The 18,749-nt window shown below is 41.1% G+C and overlaps 2 protein-coding genes across 20 annotated transcripts in view; one reads left to right on the top strand and one right to left on the bottom strand.

Annotated features, from left to right (window-relative positions):
- The window catches only part of LOC113657018 (R3H domain-containing protein 1), a 32,680-nt gene extending 24,411 nt beyond the window's left edge, over positions 1-8,269 (bottom strand). For 8 of the 17 annotated variants that reach the window (XM_047813047.1, XM_047813054.1, XM_047813067.1 and 5 more), the window contains exon 1: positions 2,115-2,263. The gene's annotated coding sequence lies outside the window, so the exon portion shown is untranslated. Of the gene's footprint in view, positions 1-2,114; positions 2,265-8,133 lie in introns of those variants that run through there. The other 9 variants (XM_027168531.2, XM_047813045.1, XM_047813044.1 and 6 more) reach the window with 3 other exon arrangements.
- A 786-nt stretch (positions 8,270-9,055) lies between these two features.
- The window catches only part of zranb3 (zinc finger, RAN-binding domain containing 3), a 60,310-nt gene continuing 50,616 nt past the window's right edge, over positions 9,056-18,749 (top strand). The window contains exon 1 of one of the 3 annotated variants that reach the window (XM_027168547.2): positions 9,056-9,371. In XM_027168547.2, coding sequence (XP_027024348.2) covers positions 9,250-9,371 — 122 coding nt within the window. In that variant the 5' untranslated portion in view covers positions 9,056-9,249. The remainder of the gene's footprint in view (positions 9,372-18,749) is intronic. The other 2 variants (XM_047821988.1, XM_027168545.2) reach the window with 2 other exon arrangements.

Below are 18,749 nucleotides of genomic sequence, written 5' to 3'. Positions count from 1 at the left end.
ACAATCAATTTCATATGAATAGCCCAAGCTACAAAATTACATCGAGTCTGTTTACTAGTTTCAGTCACGCACTAAACACACACACACAGTCAGTTGCCTGTATTGTCATAAACCAAACTCAGCACACACCATGACACGATCTACTGTAGTTATTAGTAGAAAATCGGAAACACCACCTTTAATGAAAGCCTTTTGTGATGAAGTGTTTTAAGTAAAAGATCAAGTTTGATTTCGTCCCTTTATTAACAGATTGCATGTAGAGCTTGTAGACCGTAAACTGTACCTTCAGTACCGAGAAAAGTTTGAGACGTGCTGATTTAGATGATCTAGTTTTTATTATGACTTGATCAACAATTAAATTACTAAAAATAAATAAATAAATAAATAAATAAATAAATAAATAAATCCTGTCCTATTTATTTTACAAAAAACTCTTGGGTATCCATTTTAATACTTGCCACTTTTTTTTATATAGGTATATGTTGGAACATAATTTGTAAAACAAAATTTGTAAAATATTTTCCGAGTTATTCAGAAAATAATCTATAGACCAGTTAAAATTCTTGTAATTTGTAAAAAAAGGAAAAAAATATATATCATTTACAGATTAATCAATAAGAAAATAATCGTTACTTGCAGCCATTATGGAGTTGTTGTTAATATTGGGTCATGATTTCAGTTCTTGGTAAATGTTATTCATTTCTTCCAGCTGGTAACGTGTTTGACCTCAACGAGCTTGTTGCTATGCAACAAAAAGTACCGCTTGTTAACTAATAATTAAAATATATATATATATATATATATATATATATATATATATATATATATATATATATATATATATATATATAATGTGTGTGTGTATACATATTGTACGCGTGTTTAATTCCTGTATGTTTGGCTTTTCCTCCATCGAAAAATGTGTGAAGACGTTTTCGATGCTGGGTTGAGATTTTTTTTCTCTCCTGAATCTGACCGCAGGAAATGTGGCGAGCCCGACGTGTCAGTTATCTATCCGTTTATTTTTCTCTTTGTTCTGATTCAACTTCGAACTGACTTAAGATTAACTAACGACCGGATCGCTTTGAGAGGGAAAAAAAACAACCAAAAATGGAAGTTTGTTGAACTGCGGAAATAACATTTCCACACCACATCGAATTCTCACAGATAACAGACAGTGACTTCTGAAAGTTTGAAGGATGATGAAAGACCTCATGTACAGTCGCCATGACGACCCAGCGCACACTCGGGATGGGGAGAGTTTGAGGACGAGTGACTCGGACCTCCTGCGGTAACAAATTCAGGATCATTTCTGTTAATTAGCCGACATCGTGTGCCGAACTCCTCCCGTTTACCCCAAGGCATGTCCCCCCCCCCTCTCTGATGAACGCAAAGAAAGCTGATGAAGCAGATTCACCTTAATTATCATTTCATTAAGACGCGAGTGCACAATTCAAACCCCAAACGCATTCGCACTCGGGAATATTAATCGCCCTAAACTCTGAAACACTGAGCGCTTCAGGGTGACATGCAACACACACTCCAGCCTCATAATAAGAATAATAAAAACATTTATTTCTGTACTCTTATATTATTTTTCTCCGCATGTGGCTTTCCTGCGGCGTCCTCCCTGTATTGCTTGCACCGTTCCAGACATTAATGGCAATAAGCAAGTGCCTGCAGCCATGTACTGCAATTTACACTGATGGAGCGCGCCACGGTGGCTCTCACACACACACACACGTTATTGTCTATTAACAGTAACCTCGAGCACTTTTCAGCGAATTGTGAGCCCCAACACAATACCCTCGTTTCTGCTTCTCCGTGCAGAAATCATAAGAATATGGGGTGGGGGGGAGGGGGTTTACCCTCTGTACCTTTATCCTTTTTTGTGTGTCTTTTTTTGTAAAGTTCACTATATACATATTCACAGATTTACAAACAACGCTCCATGAAATACAATTTTAGGTGTGAACGCTAATCTTCTCACACGGACACAGTTCACATCGCTCTCATTCCAGTGTTTAATATTTCAACAGAGGCTCAGTTTTAAAACTACAATTCTCTTTCTCTCTCTCTCCCTCACACACACACACACGCACGCACGCACGCACCTGCCTCATCCTCCCGGAGGTGTACATCGCTCGTTTCCATAGCGGCGTAGGACGGAAGGCGCTTGATGGAGCGCACCTCGGCTCTGTCTGTCTCTTTACCCATCGCCACGACGACCAGCTCTCTCTCTCTCTCTCTCTATCACATATACACACACGCGCCGAGCCAAATCAACAACTGGCTTTGGTGAGGTCATCCTTGTCTGAGCCAATGGAGATGATGCGCAGGACGACTGCTAACGTACAGCCCCTCCCTTATTAGCCAATCAGCTGGCAGCGCAGACCTGAGAGACAGACAACACTGTGTGCGCGCACCTGCGCGCGTGTGTGTGTGTGTCGCACTGCCGCTGAGGGAGGGTCTGTCGGGGACATAACGTGCCAAGCGTCTCTCTGGATCAGGAATGTCAGTATCTCGGGCTTCGAGTCTTCATTTCATGACTAATTCCCTTCCCGTGAGAATGCACTTCAAGTACACAATCAAGTGTCCTTTTTCCCAAACCGTGTTAAAGCAACTCAACACCGCGTGCTTGAGACACACTAAATGCCCTCTTTACTCACTCCACACTGCCTGCATCGCAGATCTCAAACAGTCGGCTTTGTTAGCGCTCGTCCTGCGTCACCTCGGCAGCCTACTCGCCTGCGTCGTCACAAACCACAAACTACTGCAAACTTCACACGGTTACTAAGCAACCAGATACATCATGACAAGCGTCACGTGCTGGAACATCGGGAGACTTTCCTTCTGGTCCAGCAGCTACTCCTGAGTAAGACGTGCGATAACGAATCAGACCGCAGACCTTTCAGAGCGCTTTAACAGGCAGGAGAACGATGACGGATTTGCTTCAGTTGCATCTCCACACTGAACAATTAAAGAGAAACAAAACACTAAAAACAAACACCGCCTGATGACGGTGATGTGAATATAGGGAGAAGATCATTACAGAATTAACGAGTTTACAAAATAAACTGCTTTCTTTCTGGCAGTGCTTCAGTTTTAAAAGCCTCACTTGAAGGATTTGCTTTAAAAAGCAACTCATGATGGCAAAAACAACAACAGTGGAAAGTTCCCTCAGAAGAGGAGAGTCACGTGTCTGTGACACCACACACACACACCATACAATACACTATCACTAAAACTCACACACCAAAATCATGGTAAGCAACCGACCAGAGACAAACGTGACCGCTCACAAGCCTCCATCTTTAATCACTGTAGCTGATGTTCCTGCTGCTCTCACGTTGTCCTGCAACTCTTTTTCAACTGTCTGCTTCTGCCCCATCAGCATGAGGGTGTGTTCTGGTGTGAAATCTTGTCCTGAGATGATCGGTTGCTGCTCTGTGAAGGTTCCACCTACACGTTATTGAGCAAACTGGACGTCACATCAAAATCTTCTCGATCAGCACGTGGACAGTTACACACACACACACACACACAAAATCACAATACAATACACAATACAGACTGATTTTTAGAATCATTTCCCCTGTGTTCAGTGGATGTACATGACTTTGTGAGTACTGCAATCCTTCTGTCACATCCGGTTCGGTTCCAGTCGGTTTGTAAACCCTCCCCTCGTGGAGGTCGTCTGTCCAAGGTGTCAGACTTAACGTAAAAAATGCCATAGCGGAGACTGTGCAGCTTTTGTGCAGAAAAACTAACGGCCCTTTCTTTTCTTTTTATAAAATAAATATAAAAAAATAAAACAGCCGCCGTCGGCTAATGTGTTAATGAACTCGACCTCCTCTGACTTTCATTATAAAAATACATATTAAACTGACAACAACAACCAAAAAAAAGATAAAAGGCAGAAGAAAGCTCCCAAAAGCCGAGCCGAAGCGCGCCGTCTCCGTCGCCTCATCTGCATTAGAAAGCAGTCAGAGGAGCCCTGCCGTATAATTAAGGCCCGCGATGCAATTTGCTTTGAGAAGAAGTGACAAATGTGTTTATTTACGCGCTCCCTACGGAAGCTGGCGCCACCCTGAAGTGTGCAGGAAACGGCCGATGAAGAGGGGATGTGATAACCGACAGCCTCTAACGAGCTCCCGAAGGGTGAAGGGACATGAGTGGTGCTTTCCATCCTGCTCATCACGGCCTGTTTCTTACCCCCGATCTGGTTATTGCCTTTTTTTTTTCCTGATGAGAGCGAGAAGCGGACTTGGGTTTGGTGTCGCTAGGGGAAGTTGAAAGGCGGCGCGAGTGGTGATGCGAGTGGATAATAGCTCATCCTCATTAGCGAGAGACATCCTGAACAGCGGGTGTAGGGGGTCACTGCGGCTACGCCGGGACATCTCAGGAACAAAGTGGAGCTGGAGCGTGATGTGATGGAGGCGCTCCAGATGGCACTGATTGGTCCTGTCATGCCGGCACAAATCAAACCCCAAACAAACACCACGTGGAGCGCGCAACACTAATCACTGTCTTCAACCGCAAAACATCAGACCCTGGAGCGCGCCTTAGTCAAGCGATTTTCTGTTTACGTTTTCTGCATTTAGAGTTAGTTGTGGGACATCCAGGGGACAGTCTGATTCTCTGCTAAATCGGATATTTGAAACAAGCTCCGCTGCAACTACTTCGCTTGTTTGTTACCATCCTTGAGCAATTTACTTCCTCTCTCCATCTCTCATGGTAAGCCAAGCGGAGCAGCAGGACCTTAGACTTCCCTCGGGTGATAAGAAGCAAACACTCACGGCCAACACGAAGTGTGGGAATAACACCTGGCTTTCTAGACCCAGGCTAGATTACACAGATGTCTCCAAAGGATCGCTGCGTGTAAACTACGAGCGTCATTTAACACCACAAAGGATCGGGAAAGGGAATTAACATGCAAGAAACGACCCAATAGGACAGACTCAGGAATGACGATCGCTAGCTAGTGTGTTTCGAGAACGTGATGAAAACCGTCTGTCTGAATGGATGGATGCGACCTCTCAGAAAGCCTCACAGAAACACTCCTCAGATCTGGAGATGTGAGAAGGTTCCAGTCTGTTCATCTAACTGTAGCTGAAAGTTCTCAGGTTTGTTACACATGGTGCTGGCCAAACAACCTTCACCAAACTCCTGCCGGCGTACAGCAGGACTGATCCACTTTACTGTACAGCACTAAAAGTTAAGCCACATCTGAGCCACAGCTTCACGTCCTGCTCGATGCAGATTAGACCTTGTTTCTTCCCCTTATTTATTTTCCTTATGACAGAAACGGGGCAGCTTGAGAAGCATAACCACACATGCTAATAATACATTTTTATTTATTTATTTTTTCATAAATCGTCACAGAGACAAGAATCCTTGGTGGTTTGGGTTGTTTTTGTTTAACGCTGTAGTTTTTAAACATACAAAAACCTACTGTTTTAGTTCATCTCCACGTGCGAGTGCGACGCAACCGAAGGCGACGGGACAGATTTCGAGAGCTAAACAAATATGGTGCAACAATCAGGCCTACTTTATGACATTTCACAACCGTCTGCATGAAAACATCAAAACTGATGTCACCGCTCCGTACGGATTTAAAGGAACGCAAAACAAAATGCCTGATAAGCTTGGCGTTCCAATTAAACACAGAGAGAAAAACGTCTTTATAAGGTATACGGTGACTAACGTTCGCTGCGATTCTGCACAACAATACTAGATCTCTAATGAAGCGGAGAAACCGGATCGGACCGGATCACTGTAGCGCGAGCTCATTAAAACCTGTATGGTGGTAACAAAAAGGTCCTCACTTTGTTGGTCAGCGTTTTAAAACACGGCTCATTTAGACATTTTATTTGCTCGTAATGGCCGCCGCTAATGGAAACCAAAGTGATTTAGTACTGAAGAAAATCTGGTGACCTTTAAATATTAGACATTTTAAATCATTTTCAGGCCAATGTGCCACCCAGCAGTGCATTAGGGTTTAATAAAGGACCCAGGATTAAATTGGACCGAGGTCTTCTACAAAGTTCTGCTGTTACGTGGGGGAGAAATGAGACAGGTCGGGGCTGAGAGCAAACATCAGTAAGAGCGAAAGGAAAGCGAACCTCACGTTAATCTCACATTCACACCATCAGACATCAGTGTTACATGAGGCAAGTCATTTTTTCTTCCTGGTGGAAAAAAATAGATGGTCTAAGCCAGGGATTTCTAATCTTATCTGGAAAAGGTTGGGGCAGCTGCAGGGTTTCATGCCACACTTCAGGCTACTGACAGGACCTGAGCACAGGTGTATGAAGTAAAAAACTGTGTGGAAAACTGGATTTTGTCCTGGAGCGCTTGTTTGTGTTTACACTAGTCTCCTATCAGTCGTTTTACAGACTCTCACCAATGCTGCCTCGCTCTGCCTCCACCGTGGCAAGAGCCTAGCCTGATGGGAAAAAAACAAAAAACAAAACAACCAGGTACATTTATTTTTGTCCCCAAATCCTGTCATGAAAGCGACGTCCGGCTGAATTCTAGGGGGCAGGATTTGGGGCGGAGCTGAGCGAATTTGTCCTTGCACCCACCTGTGTGACCTTGACCGGTACAGCTTTAAGAGTGTGACTGAAGCATCTCCTTTTGCTATTTCACTTTGTCTAACGGTGTGAAAACAAAAAATAAACGTTGAAAATAAAAAAGGATACAATTCAATGCAGACTAATTGCCGTGAAAGTGGCGCACGGCGCTGTTACCGAACGTTTGTGTTCGAGACCGTTCCTGTTTAGTGCTCAGGTATCAGACCCGAGTCGGATTTACAAGTACAATCGAAGGTAATGAAATAACGGTGAAATATTCTGATGTCGTGTCACTTAATAGAAGATAATAAAAGACTTGCACAGAGTTTGTTTTTTTTAAAGGTGAACTCAAGGTTCAAATCTTAGTTATCGGATCTTATTCATCAGCTCCATGGTACTGTCTGATCCCCTGATTTAGCTGATAGTCAAAACACCTGACTGAGAAAACTGCTGAAATTTTCTCTCTCTCGCTTCATTCCTGCCTTGTTTTTTTCATATTAATATCACCATCATACTGCGTGTTTTGTAAGCAAGGGAGAGTTTTGAGGTTACTAGGACTGGAACAATTGCTTCAGGTTGATCTATTCAATGCTTCCAGTTTCACATTATATTATCGCTTAAAAATAAATAAGTAATTTTATTTTCTCTTCTCTTTTTGTAGAGTGCTGTATTAAGACAAGGTATAACCATGATTTCAGGGCCACTTTAAACAGCTATCCAGACGTGGCCTTGTATATGAGACTGTTTTTTGTTTTTGTTTTGGTTGGACAGAAACAGACAATGCCACAAAAACCATGTCTAGACAACTAGGTCCTGAATTAAACCCCTGATTCATGTGTGAAAATAAAATAAAATAAATAAATAAAAAGATCTCAGCTCTTTTTTTACTCAGAAAGCTAATGGCTCATCTATCAAGACTAAACACACTGCATTCACACTATGTTTAAATCTACACTATTATGCTTTATGTTATAAAACTGTTTTTTGTTAAAAAATATACATTTTAGATTTAATTAGGAGATAATTGTAGTGCGAAAGAAACAAGCGAAAGTGAATAAAATGGCAAGAGAACAAATGGAAAAGACAAAAAAAAACGGGTAATAATGAACGACCCGGTTACTGGCTGTATCCCAAATGGCTGTCTGTTGGACAGGTAGGACACTATATAGGGAGTCACAGTCATTACGTCACACCCTAATTAGGGCACTAAGGTAGGGATCAGGGATCGGATCGGATAGCGACCTTGTGTATCTTTAGCACGGCATGAACAGCTCCTAGCTCATGTAGCTCGACAAGGCGGCCTTTAAAACACTACATCTTTACACCAAAACGTGTTGTCGCGACTTTACACAGCCCATAATGTGAAATAAACCATGTAACTTCATCACATATATATCAATCAACAGAAAGCGCTTATTTAATTTATGCGCCAATGACGATGCCGCTAGTTTAGTTTAGCCGAACAAGCTAACCGGTTCCCTTTACAGTGTCAGGCTGCCTGGGCAATACACTCACACTAATATTACTCAAAACAGAATTAATGCGAATACAAACTCACCCGTATAAACGATAGAGTCTGAAAATGGCCAGAAGAAAGAAAAACAAATCAACGTAGTAGCAGCATGTATAGGCTAACTGGCTAACTGAGTAAGTCAGTCACAGAAGCGCAAAGGATACTGGGAGAAATAAAGGCGGGGGAAGAGGCGTGATGGGCAGTCAGCGCAGCCAATCAGATCAAATAATAATAATAATAATAATAATAATAATAATAATAATAATGACAGCAACAACAACAACAACAATAATAATAATAATAACAATAATAATGTGCAATATTACCTATGTGCAATGTCTTTCAGTGTAACCACTACTCTTTTTATATATTTTGTGTTGTATATACTGTATATCATATTATGTCCCTGTTATTTTTATATATTTTGTGCTGTAACAGAAAATTTCCCCATTGTGGGACGAATAAAGGTATATCTTATCTTATCTTATCTTAGCTTATCAACAACAACAACAACAACAATAATAATAATAATAACAATAATAATAACAATAATAATTATTTTTATTATTATTGTTGTTATTATTATTATTATTATTATTGTTATTATTATTATTATTATTATTATTATTATTATTATTATTATACCAATAATAAAAGTAATAACAATAACAACAATAATAATGACAATAATAATAACAATAACCACTACTACTAACATATATATATCCTTATTTTTGTGTTATTCCTTTTTTGCTTTCGTACGAGTAAAAATATCAAGAATGATGGTCAAAGGTTATGAATTTAGTCTCTTTAACACCCAATGTCGCTTTACTGTGTACATAGAACAATGTATTAACGTTAACAACAATAAAAGTGATTTTGTGTACTACACAACACGCCGCATTAGTACGCAACAATTATTTTTACCCCACCCGCATTTAGCTCGTACGGGCCGATGTCGCGTGAATATGACGTAGGCGCGACGCCAAATTGCCGCGAAATGTCAAAACGCGCGTGAAACAGTCAAGCGGTTCTCTTTAGTCTTTATATGGATGTTGATACAAAGTGGCTGTGATTTAGTGAATGTGCAGTAGCTTTAAACAGCAAAAGGCCCTTGTTGTTTGCTTGCTAGCCGGTTTGAGGTCATTTTGTTAAACGAACATGATAAAAGGTGAGTTTAAAGGCGGTGACGAGGAGCTTGTGGTCCTTCCAGAGAAGCTGGAGAAGAAACTGATGCCGTTTCAGCGCCATGGAGTCAAATTCGCTCTTTCTAAAGCTGGAAGGTAAATAATGTAAATAACGTAAACATTAACTTTTAGCTGCACGTGGATATTTATGAGCGCTATGAATATGTAAATTAGATTGTGTCGTCACACGGCGAGCTCCAATCACAACACGGTCTAAATTTGCATATTCATCGCGTCATCGTGGTCCTAATCAAAACATGTGTTATGAGACAGGACAGGAAAAAAACAAATATATATATATGTATATATATATATATATATATATATATATATATATATATATATATATATATACACATACACACACACACACACACACACACAGTGGTGTAGTCTAGTTTTTTGTAGTGAGTATACTGTGATTTTTTTTCCCCCTCCCAGCCTCATACGCACCCATCCTAGAGCGACACCCCATAGGCACCACCACACTCACTAATGCATAAAATATGCATCTACATGTAATTTAGAGCATTATTAAAGACTGCTTATGTGTTATCAACATTCCAATTTATTATAAGCAACAAAAGACAGTCAGCTGATAACCTGTGCTCCAGGTCCCATATTCATATAACATTTAAGGCTAAATGTAATCAGACAGTTGGCAGCACCCATTGACTTTCACAGTAGGAAAACATATAGATTATGAAAGTCAATAGGTGCTGCCAACTGTCTGATTTACCAACATTTTTCAAAATATCATCTTTTGTGTTAAACAGAAGAAAGAAACTCATACAGTTTTGGAACAAATTGAGGGTGAGGAAATAACACAATTTTCATTTTTGGGTGAACTATACCTTTAAGAGCTACATTTAGCCTTAAATGTTATATGAATATGGGAGCTGGAGCACAGGTTTTATCAGCTGTCAATTTTCAATGTACATTTAAAAGTGAACAATAAACATTTGTTCAGTTTTATCACCAACACTCTTTCATTGCAGAATATTATGAACTGAATGAACTGGTAGTTTACAAAGCTTTCCAAATACATTTGTACTCGGGTTGTGGGTGAAATGTCACCCGAAGCTGCTATAACTTTAGGCGCAGGCTTCTGAAAACACTCAGAGTGTAGTTTGAGTCTGCTTTCGTTTCATATCTTCTTTTACATTAGTTAGTTAATTTCAAATTTGTGCCAAAAAACACCGCCAAGCAACTAATTTTCCTCCTTGCTAGGTGACGTCAGATCAGGTCACAGGCCACGGAAGCCCCAATGGTCCAAAAATGTTAGTGATTCACAATCACAACCACAGTCTGTGTTCGCAACACAGACGGGGTGAATTTATGAATGAAGGCTCTGTCACAAAACGATATTGTTACGTATTCTCACGTTTTTTAAGTGGGTATACGGAAATCCTTGGCATTTACTAGTGGGTATACGGCGTATACCTGCATATCACGTAGACTACACCACTGTGTGTGTATATATATATATGAGACAGGAAGAGTTCATTAATTATAATAACAATAATGCTGTTCAATTAAACTGTTGAATAAAAAACGTAAATCAGGAATAAGCTTTTAGATTGTTGCTAAGAACCGATGCAGCTTCCTGGAGACACAAAGGGTTTACAGAGTACTGACACTGGAGACTCCTTCCGTAAAGCATCGCAGAGCAGAAATATCAAAGATGAGGTTTCATTTTGTTAAATGAAAATAATTCTGATATTTAATTTTCAGCTAGGCCTTACAGCCGTTACTATAGAAACATGTTGAATCGAGTATTCAACCAGCTCGAAGCTCTTGTACCAATTCTCTTGGTGGCCTTGGAATTCAAATCATGTGACCAATAGAAGATCAACACGTCATGACGTGACAACCTCTGGAATGCCATGATGAGTAGGAGGAGGAAGCAACGGTTATAGGCGGTGTGTCGCACAGCCCCGTTTTATACGACGCAGCTTTCAAAGAATAGAAAAATCCACATCAAAGGGGAAGCTAAAGCTGTTGTATGCATTCTAATAGAATATCACACGCAAATCCCTGCACTGTAGAACCCAGACTTAAAGACAATGCATAGTGCTTGACTGTCTTTGAGCCGGGGAGTGATTAAAAGCAAGCAGACGATGTAATTTACTCCTGCTCGGTCGATGTGAGCCAGGTCAGAGCAGTCAGACTCAGATAGTGTTGATGAAGGCTGATCTATAGCAGGACACCAGAAAGCTGTGTTTTCCGAGAACGGGGTCAGGCAGTTAATTAACGCTGAGTTCAGAGATCAACACCGCTGAACCTCACACGCATGTCCCTCTGGGGATACATCAGGAGACACTTTTGCTTAATGAATGCTATCTATTTTAACATGATCGCTCCAGTGAAGGAATTTTCATTGCTGGGGACAACCTCGGAAGTCCTGGATATGACTCAAACACAAGAAAATTCCATGGAGAATTGATTTACTTCCCAAGCTCTAGAATCATTCAGTCAGGCGTAGTGTGAAATTATATCCTTATTAAAAGGCACAATCTTGAACAACCCTGAATGATGGATATTTATCATTATATAATTAACACGTGATCTTCAATAGAATGAAATTCTGAAATTTTTGTTTTGTTTTGTTTGTTTAAAATGTTTTTGAGGCTGAGTGGCGACGCAGGATCCGAGAAACCGATGCAGCGGCGCTTTAGTCCTCGAGCCTGTCCAGCTGTCTCGCCTTTCTCGCCTCGCCATCTGCTTAGTTTGCCAAATGCATCAAGCCAAATGTCTGCAAATGTTCCTGCACAAAGTGTGCTGCAAAAGTATTAGCCCCCTTGAACTTGTTATATTCGCGCTTACAGTTTATCATAAAAGATAAAAAATCTCTTTCCATTTCGTTCGTTTGAAATTGTCATCGGCCAGCACTTTTCATATGCGCTGTTGCTATGGCAACGTGCATGCCTTCTCACATGTCCGATTGTTGGAGGTTGGGGTTTAACTCGATTTGGCTGATTCCTGTCATCACAGAGAAACATGAGCTTCATAAGTGAAAATACTTTCACTTCTCTTTCTCACTGCATAAATTTACACAGTTACTCAGCCTAAAGAAAAAAATCGTTTGTTTCTTTCCTTTCATTGCTAAATTTGAGATCAAGATGAAGTTGTCAAGTAGAAATAAATCGTCTTGTTTTTCTCTTTTCTTTTTTTTAAGCTCACGAACAGCGTCGCTCCGTCCTTCATTTGCTCCCCGTTCGTTTTCATGCCGTCGTCGTCCGTTTTTTTATGCTAATCAGCCACAGATGCAAGCACCTAATAGATCATGTGACTTTTAATCTATGTGTTTGGCCTGTGGGAAAAGCGTAAGCCCATCGCCGCCACTTCCTTTCCTCCTCACCCATAATAAATGATGCATTAGGCTAATTATATTAATGAATTGTTAGAGTATCTGCTCGGTTTAGTGTTATTGCCACCGACTGTTTATACAGTCGAAATGAAAGCAATTAGTTTGCCTCTCAGATATGCGCGTCACTCCACACAACATAAATCCATCCTCTCATTAATTCTGACGACGCATTTGAGAAAGCGAGTTGGTAGCGAGCCCCTCGGAGATTAAACCCACTGTGTTTTATTTCTTTCTTTCTTTCTTTATTTTATGCCTTCATCATAACATTTATGCAGCCTAACAACGGCTTCATTACGAATGGAAGTCAACGAATCCCCAAATTAAAAGCGCTAATGATGTAAATTTGCTCTTGCTTGATGATGCAGTGTCGAGGCATTAAAATCAATGAGGTGCAGTCGGACTATACTTATCAGCCATTCCGGCTTTGGGCTAGACGAAGCAAAAAAAATAAAAAAAGAAAGAAAATACAGTCCTGTCATTTCAGAAGACCGTTTCTACAAAATTCTTTCAGTGCATTTTAAAAGAAAATGGCAACAATCGGACTTTTGTACTGGACGCACATTTGGAAAGTTTTGTTATATTTGGATTATACTCATGTTTGCATTTGAATCAAGAATGAATGCTGAATGCTCCTCTCGGCCCGAATCCACGGAAAATCTGCGGTAATTAAAAAAAAAAAAAAAAAATTCCTGTGAAGATTGTGGAGTTTGCTAGATTTTTGTGTTAAATTCCTGGAATCTTACAACCCCAAAGTTGATATTATATACATCCTGAAAGGCATTTTTTTCTTTCTTTCCTATTTTCTGTCATGTAATGCTGTGGAAACTCTTTAGTTCTTTGAGAAATCGCTTTACAGCTTTACTTCCAGTTGCTCCCGAGCACTTGAGCGAATTGAGACTCCTTCCACATTAGCTAAATAAACATCAGCCACGTGAACCTTGTTCCTATCGAAACAATTAAATATCCAATAAAACCAGTGCAGCTGGATTCGCTCTACTGCAAACGAATCAACAGCCGGTTCTGACCAATCAGCACTGAGAATTCAACAGCACTGTGGCATAAAACATAAGAAACCAGAAAACGGATTTAAATCTGTTTGTACAGAGTGACTTAGTTGAAAGGTTGTAAGTGTTTATAAAAATGTCCAAATTGCCTGTTTTGATGCGAGCTCCATTTTAGCACCACGTAGCTGCACTGCATTTGTTTCCATTCTTCCCTTGCAGAAGAATATAACCTCTCAGTGCTGCTGTTCTGACATATTGATTCTCCTTTACTCTCTCTCTCTCTCTCTCTCTCTCTCTCTCTCTCTCTCTCTCTCTCTCTCTCTCTCTCTCTCTCTCTCTTCCAATTCTGAAACACCCACCAGAACTGAAGCACTTTCTTCACACTCTAAGGGACAAATTCTCCCGGTGAACATGCGAGCAGGCAGGACAGAGATGCTGCAACTATTTTTAGACCTGCAGGCTCTTCAGCAATGCCTCCTCCTCAAATGTATCTATCTATCTTGCCGTGGTACCTTAATCCTTCCATGCTGAATGAATTAACATGATCTAAATGCCATATTTAGATGGTATCGCTAGAAATAAACCAAGAACCCTTGGATTTACACGACGTCTGGAATAGATTTTTTTCCTGTTTGGTTCAGATGGCCAGAGCAACGACGTGACATCTGATATGTTGTCATATAAATAAATAGCACATCTACGGTCTGAATAAGAAGATACTTCAGATGAGACATGCGCTTGCCTAGAACTGAATGGCGTAATCTACCCTGCTGATTGCAAGCTGAAGCGCGAAGCCGCAAGTGCTGCGGGACTCCAGATTAGCATACGCCTTGCTGACACAATTACGGCGCTTAATGAGCCCTGAACGCCGCTCGCCGCATTAGCCTGCCACCGCAGCATTTCCTGCCCCTCTGCCAAACTTCCAGCAGCAAAATATGCATGTCTGCATATCCAACATGCTCACAAGGCTGATCGATAGATATTGAGCAGTACAATGAGTCTATGGGGGCAGATGGTCAATAAGAGCGTTTATAATCATGTTGTAACCATGGTACGAATGCTACAGAGATTATTTAAGATCAAGGCTAATTGTAGAACAAAGGCAGTTTTGCAGATGTGCTGCTGGAGATAAGTGTCAAAGGGCTCTGAATTTTGCCTTTGAACTTGGTAGTGTGTAGTAGAGGTCTTCACAAGTCCACTTAGATCCGAAAACCCAAGGTCCGACCCGATCCCCGAGCGGATTCGGGTCTAAAAGTTTCACGTGTGCCTCGGACACGGGTCGGGTATAATAGTAGCGGCATCGGGTCTCGGGTAATTTAAAATGAATGTGTTTTTACCAAACGGACCCGAGAAGTCCCGAACTACTGTATCTCGCGTGTGCATCGACTCGAGTCCTTTTCCAACCTCTCCTCTGTTTGCCAAGACCGCTTGCGACATATGGCTGGCGACGTGTGGCTGGCGGTAAGCTCATTTTCGTTGAAACAGACCTGTCAATCAATTTTGAATCCACTCTACAGTGGTTACTTTAGTGTAGAGGTATGCAACATTCGGCTCCAGTCGGGTTAAAAAAAATTGCTGTCGGGTTGGACTCGGGTCTAATTTTTTGGGTTTGTCTCGGGTCGGGTCTTTCTTAAAAAAAAATAAAAAATTATGCACGTCGGGGTCAGTTGAAAAGTGATTCGGGTCACTTCGGGTCGGGTACATTTCTTTAGACCCGAGAAGACCTCTAGTGTGTAGTTGATCCAGGACTGGATCCGTGATGGTAATGGGTATCTTTATGTCGGTCAGGGTTGTCCGGAGTGCGAGTCAGAAATATGTACCTAAGATGGGTGTGTGCATGGATCATCTCAAAACGGCTACCACCTGAGCGTGAAGCCTAGAACATGCTTCGTCCAAGACACGTGAGCTCCGCATACATGTCTGCACAGATTGGTCAACAAGTGGTTAATGTCATCATGATTGCCCAGGGATAAAGAAGATGGCATGCATCCAACCTGCAACTCTCTTAGCTTGTGTGTAATGCAACTCGAAATTTAACGCACAACGACAAGCCCTGAGACTTGCCCTGAGCCCATTGTAAAGCGTTTGTTAAAGATTGAGTAATGAGGGCTCTCGAACTGGGAATCTGCTCTAATGCATCTCTGCAGAACATCTCTCAAGATTTATCAGGATTTCTAGTGACCTCAGACAGCTTCAGTTCCAGGCTGTAATTGGGTCAGACCTCCTGAAAAGATGGATGTTTGCCCTAATCCATGAGCAAGGGTGCAGTGTTGGCTCAATGGTCAAGACTCTGGGTTACTGATACGAAGATTGGGGGTTCAAGCTCCAGCACTACTAAACTGCTATTGTTGTGGTCTTGAGCTCTTAATCCTCTCTACTCCAGGGGTGTTGTATCATAGCTGACGCTTTACGATCCTAAAATAAAGGATTCTTCTTCTTCTGAGGTGGAGAGTTACTGTGGTTAATTCCGCTCAGCTTTCCCTTGATCCCGACAAAACTGCCAAAAAAACATTAAAAACGCAGCATGATGTTTCCATCATTGGTCTCCGTGATGATTTGAGCAGGTAATGGGCATAGACTGGTATCCAGATGTAACACTTAACTTCCAATCTCGACTTCTCCAGACCGCAGAATCTTGTTTTCTTGTGTTGCATTAGACATGCGTTGTAGAGAGGCTCTCAGACTGAGATTTTAATCAGAGCTTTTTTCCATCTTGCTTTGTTGACAGCGCTCCCCGTCGTGCATGACATTATACGTTCTGAGGCCACAGATCTTAACTCACACCCAAAGATTTCTTTTATGATTTTTATCAGCAAAATTGGTCCACAAACCATACAGTGGAAAGCTGGATTAAACGACTTCACTTCAATTCTAGAACAGTGCCTGTGGTTCATCATGCCTTGCAGTTTAAGAGTAATCGAAGCCACTGTGTTTTTCAGGAGTGTCAGAAATTTCAGCATTCTTTCCCCAGATCTGTGGCTTATACAGCATTGGACATCTAGGTACAGTTCTCATCCAGAGCAGATGCTCTCTTTTTATCAACATAACATCTTTGTTCTAAGATTTGGTCATTATACTCCACTTTCCTGTGCACGGCGCTTTCATTTCATTCCGTACATTTTGATAGGATTTAGATCTTCTAATGGGGCCTGAAAGTTTGTGCCAAAATTAACTGGTAACCATTTGCTCCATCATGACTAGAGCCCCAGTCAAGCTGAAGAGAAGCAGACCTACGGCATTATGCTGCCGTCTGTTATAGGTCGTTACAGGAAATAAACAGCGACAGGGTGGTCTAACATGACCCAGTGTGAAGGACAGCTACTGTCAGCAACCCAATGCATCACATTTTTATAGTTACATTTAATATTACAATGGCCATTGGTTTCTGCCAGTCTCTCTTCCCTCCAACTATCCATTTTCTGAACCCCTTGCCCTACACAGGGTCACAAGACACCTGAAGCTTATCCAAGCGCACCTTTTAAAAGGCAGGGAACTTCCTGGGTATGGAGCCAACGCATCACAATCACGCACCCATTCATACACACTGTACATTAGAGATGCCAGTCAGCATACAAAGCATGTCTTTGGACTTGGGAGAGTACCTGAAGGAAATCCCTAAAGCACGGGAAGAACGTACAAACTCCAAGCACACATTAGGAATCAAGCCCCCAACCCTGGAGGCAAATGTACTAACCATTAAGCCACCTTGTTACCCCTGTCTTTTCTTTCTATCCTGAAATGAAATATTAATGTAAAAGTTGTAACACAACAAAATAAGGAAAAGTTTAATGCCGAAATCTTTAACCATCCTCACCTTGATGATTCGTAGCACCTGCTGTTCTCTGTTCACGTTTAAAGATTATTTTGTATAACGAGTTCAAGTAAATGATGCAGCAATGCAAATAAATGGGGGGGAGGGGTAGATTGTTGGCATTTCAATTGTATGTAGAGGTCATGGAAGTTGCTGTGGAGGTGATCGAGATTTAGATTTTATTTTTAAAAAAAAAGAGAGAGAGAGAGTTCAAGCTTTTTAGTTGTGCATTGACATTTAGAAATGTTGACATTTCTACAAAAAAAATCTTCTTCAGGATTAGTAGAACTTAGTAGTAAATCTTTTTACATTTAGATATTATTTTATTCAGCCGCACTATTAAACGGTTTACGTTTAAATTAAATTCCAATCCAGTATCGCCATTTTGTTCGTCGTCGGCTCTCTACAATTCGTACTGGCCCTTTAAGATCCCTGGTAGGCTACCACTGTTTATCTCTTCCAGACTGGAAGCTTTTTTGTTGACTGAAAAAGCTCTCCAGATACAAAAGGACACAATGAACCCTTTTACGATAATCGACTCTTGCAATTATCCAGGGTTACTTCTTTTCTGTGAGGTGCATTGAGGAGGGATCAGGCAGGTTTGACTTGACACTTGAACCCCGTGCATATCAGAGATAACATTTAAAACCGCGAGGAGTTAAGAAAGGTCTTCAGGTGCCGAAACAGAAACAGGCCTGGCACGGGTCTGCTTATTTAAAGAAGAGTGATTAATGAGCGTGGAAATGGCACGCGGCACACACATGCACATGTACACACTTGGGTATTCTCTCTCTCACACACACACACCTGTGCTAGTGTTGGATTAATTAGAAGGAAACAACACAGGGCACATTAATCATGGTCTCCCCTATTAGTAGGCAGAAAGGGGATGAAGAGAATGCACTCTCCTTTCTGATATCTCACTCACTTTTTCCCCCAAGAATACATCATTCTGTCATTGTTGTCTGTGTGTGTCTGTGTATCCCACTTTCTCTGTGTCTCTCAGCATGCATTTCTCTCTCATTAGGTACTTCTGCAGCTGAAAAGTAGGACAGAAATGTTGCAAACAGCAGAAAACCCACTCTATATACTGTACCATAAACAACATGTTAGCTTAAACAGCATAAACAATCCCCGATCTTTTTTTAATAACATAAACTACTATAATACTTCTGTGCAAAAGCGAGTCCCATATGTTCAGCAGCATATAAATAATTGCCATATAAATATTCATAACCTAACCTGATTTTTGCTGAATAAAAAAAAAAAAATCGAGCCAAATTGAGAGA

This window comes from Tachysurus fulvidraco, chromosome 1, assembly GCF_022655615.1.
Source record: "Tachysurus fulvidraco isolate hzauxx_2018 chromosome 1, HZAU_PFXX_2.0, whole genome shotgun sequence".
In the NCBI taxonomy this organism is placed as follows: domain Eukaryota; kingdom Metazoa; phylum Chordata; class Actinopteri; order Siluriformes; family Bagridae; genus Tachysurus; species Tachysurus fulvidraco.
The sequence above is the reverse complement of the archived record's forward strand: the minus strand, read 5'-3'. Positions and strand labels throughout refer to the sequence as shown.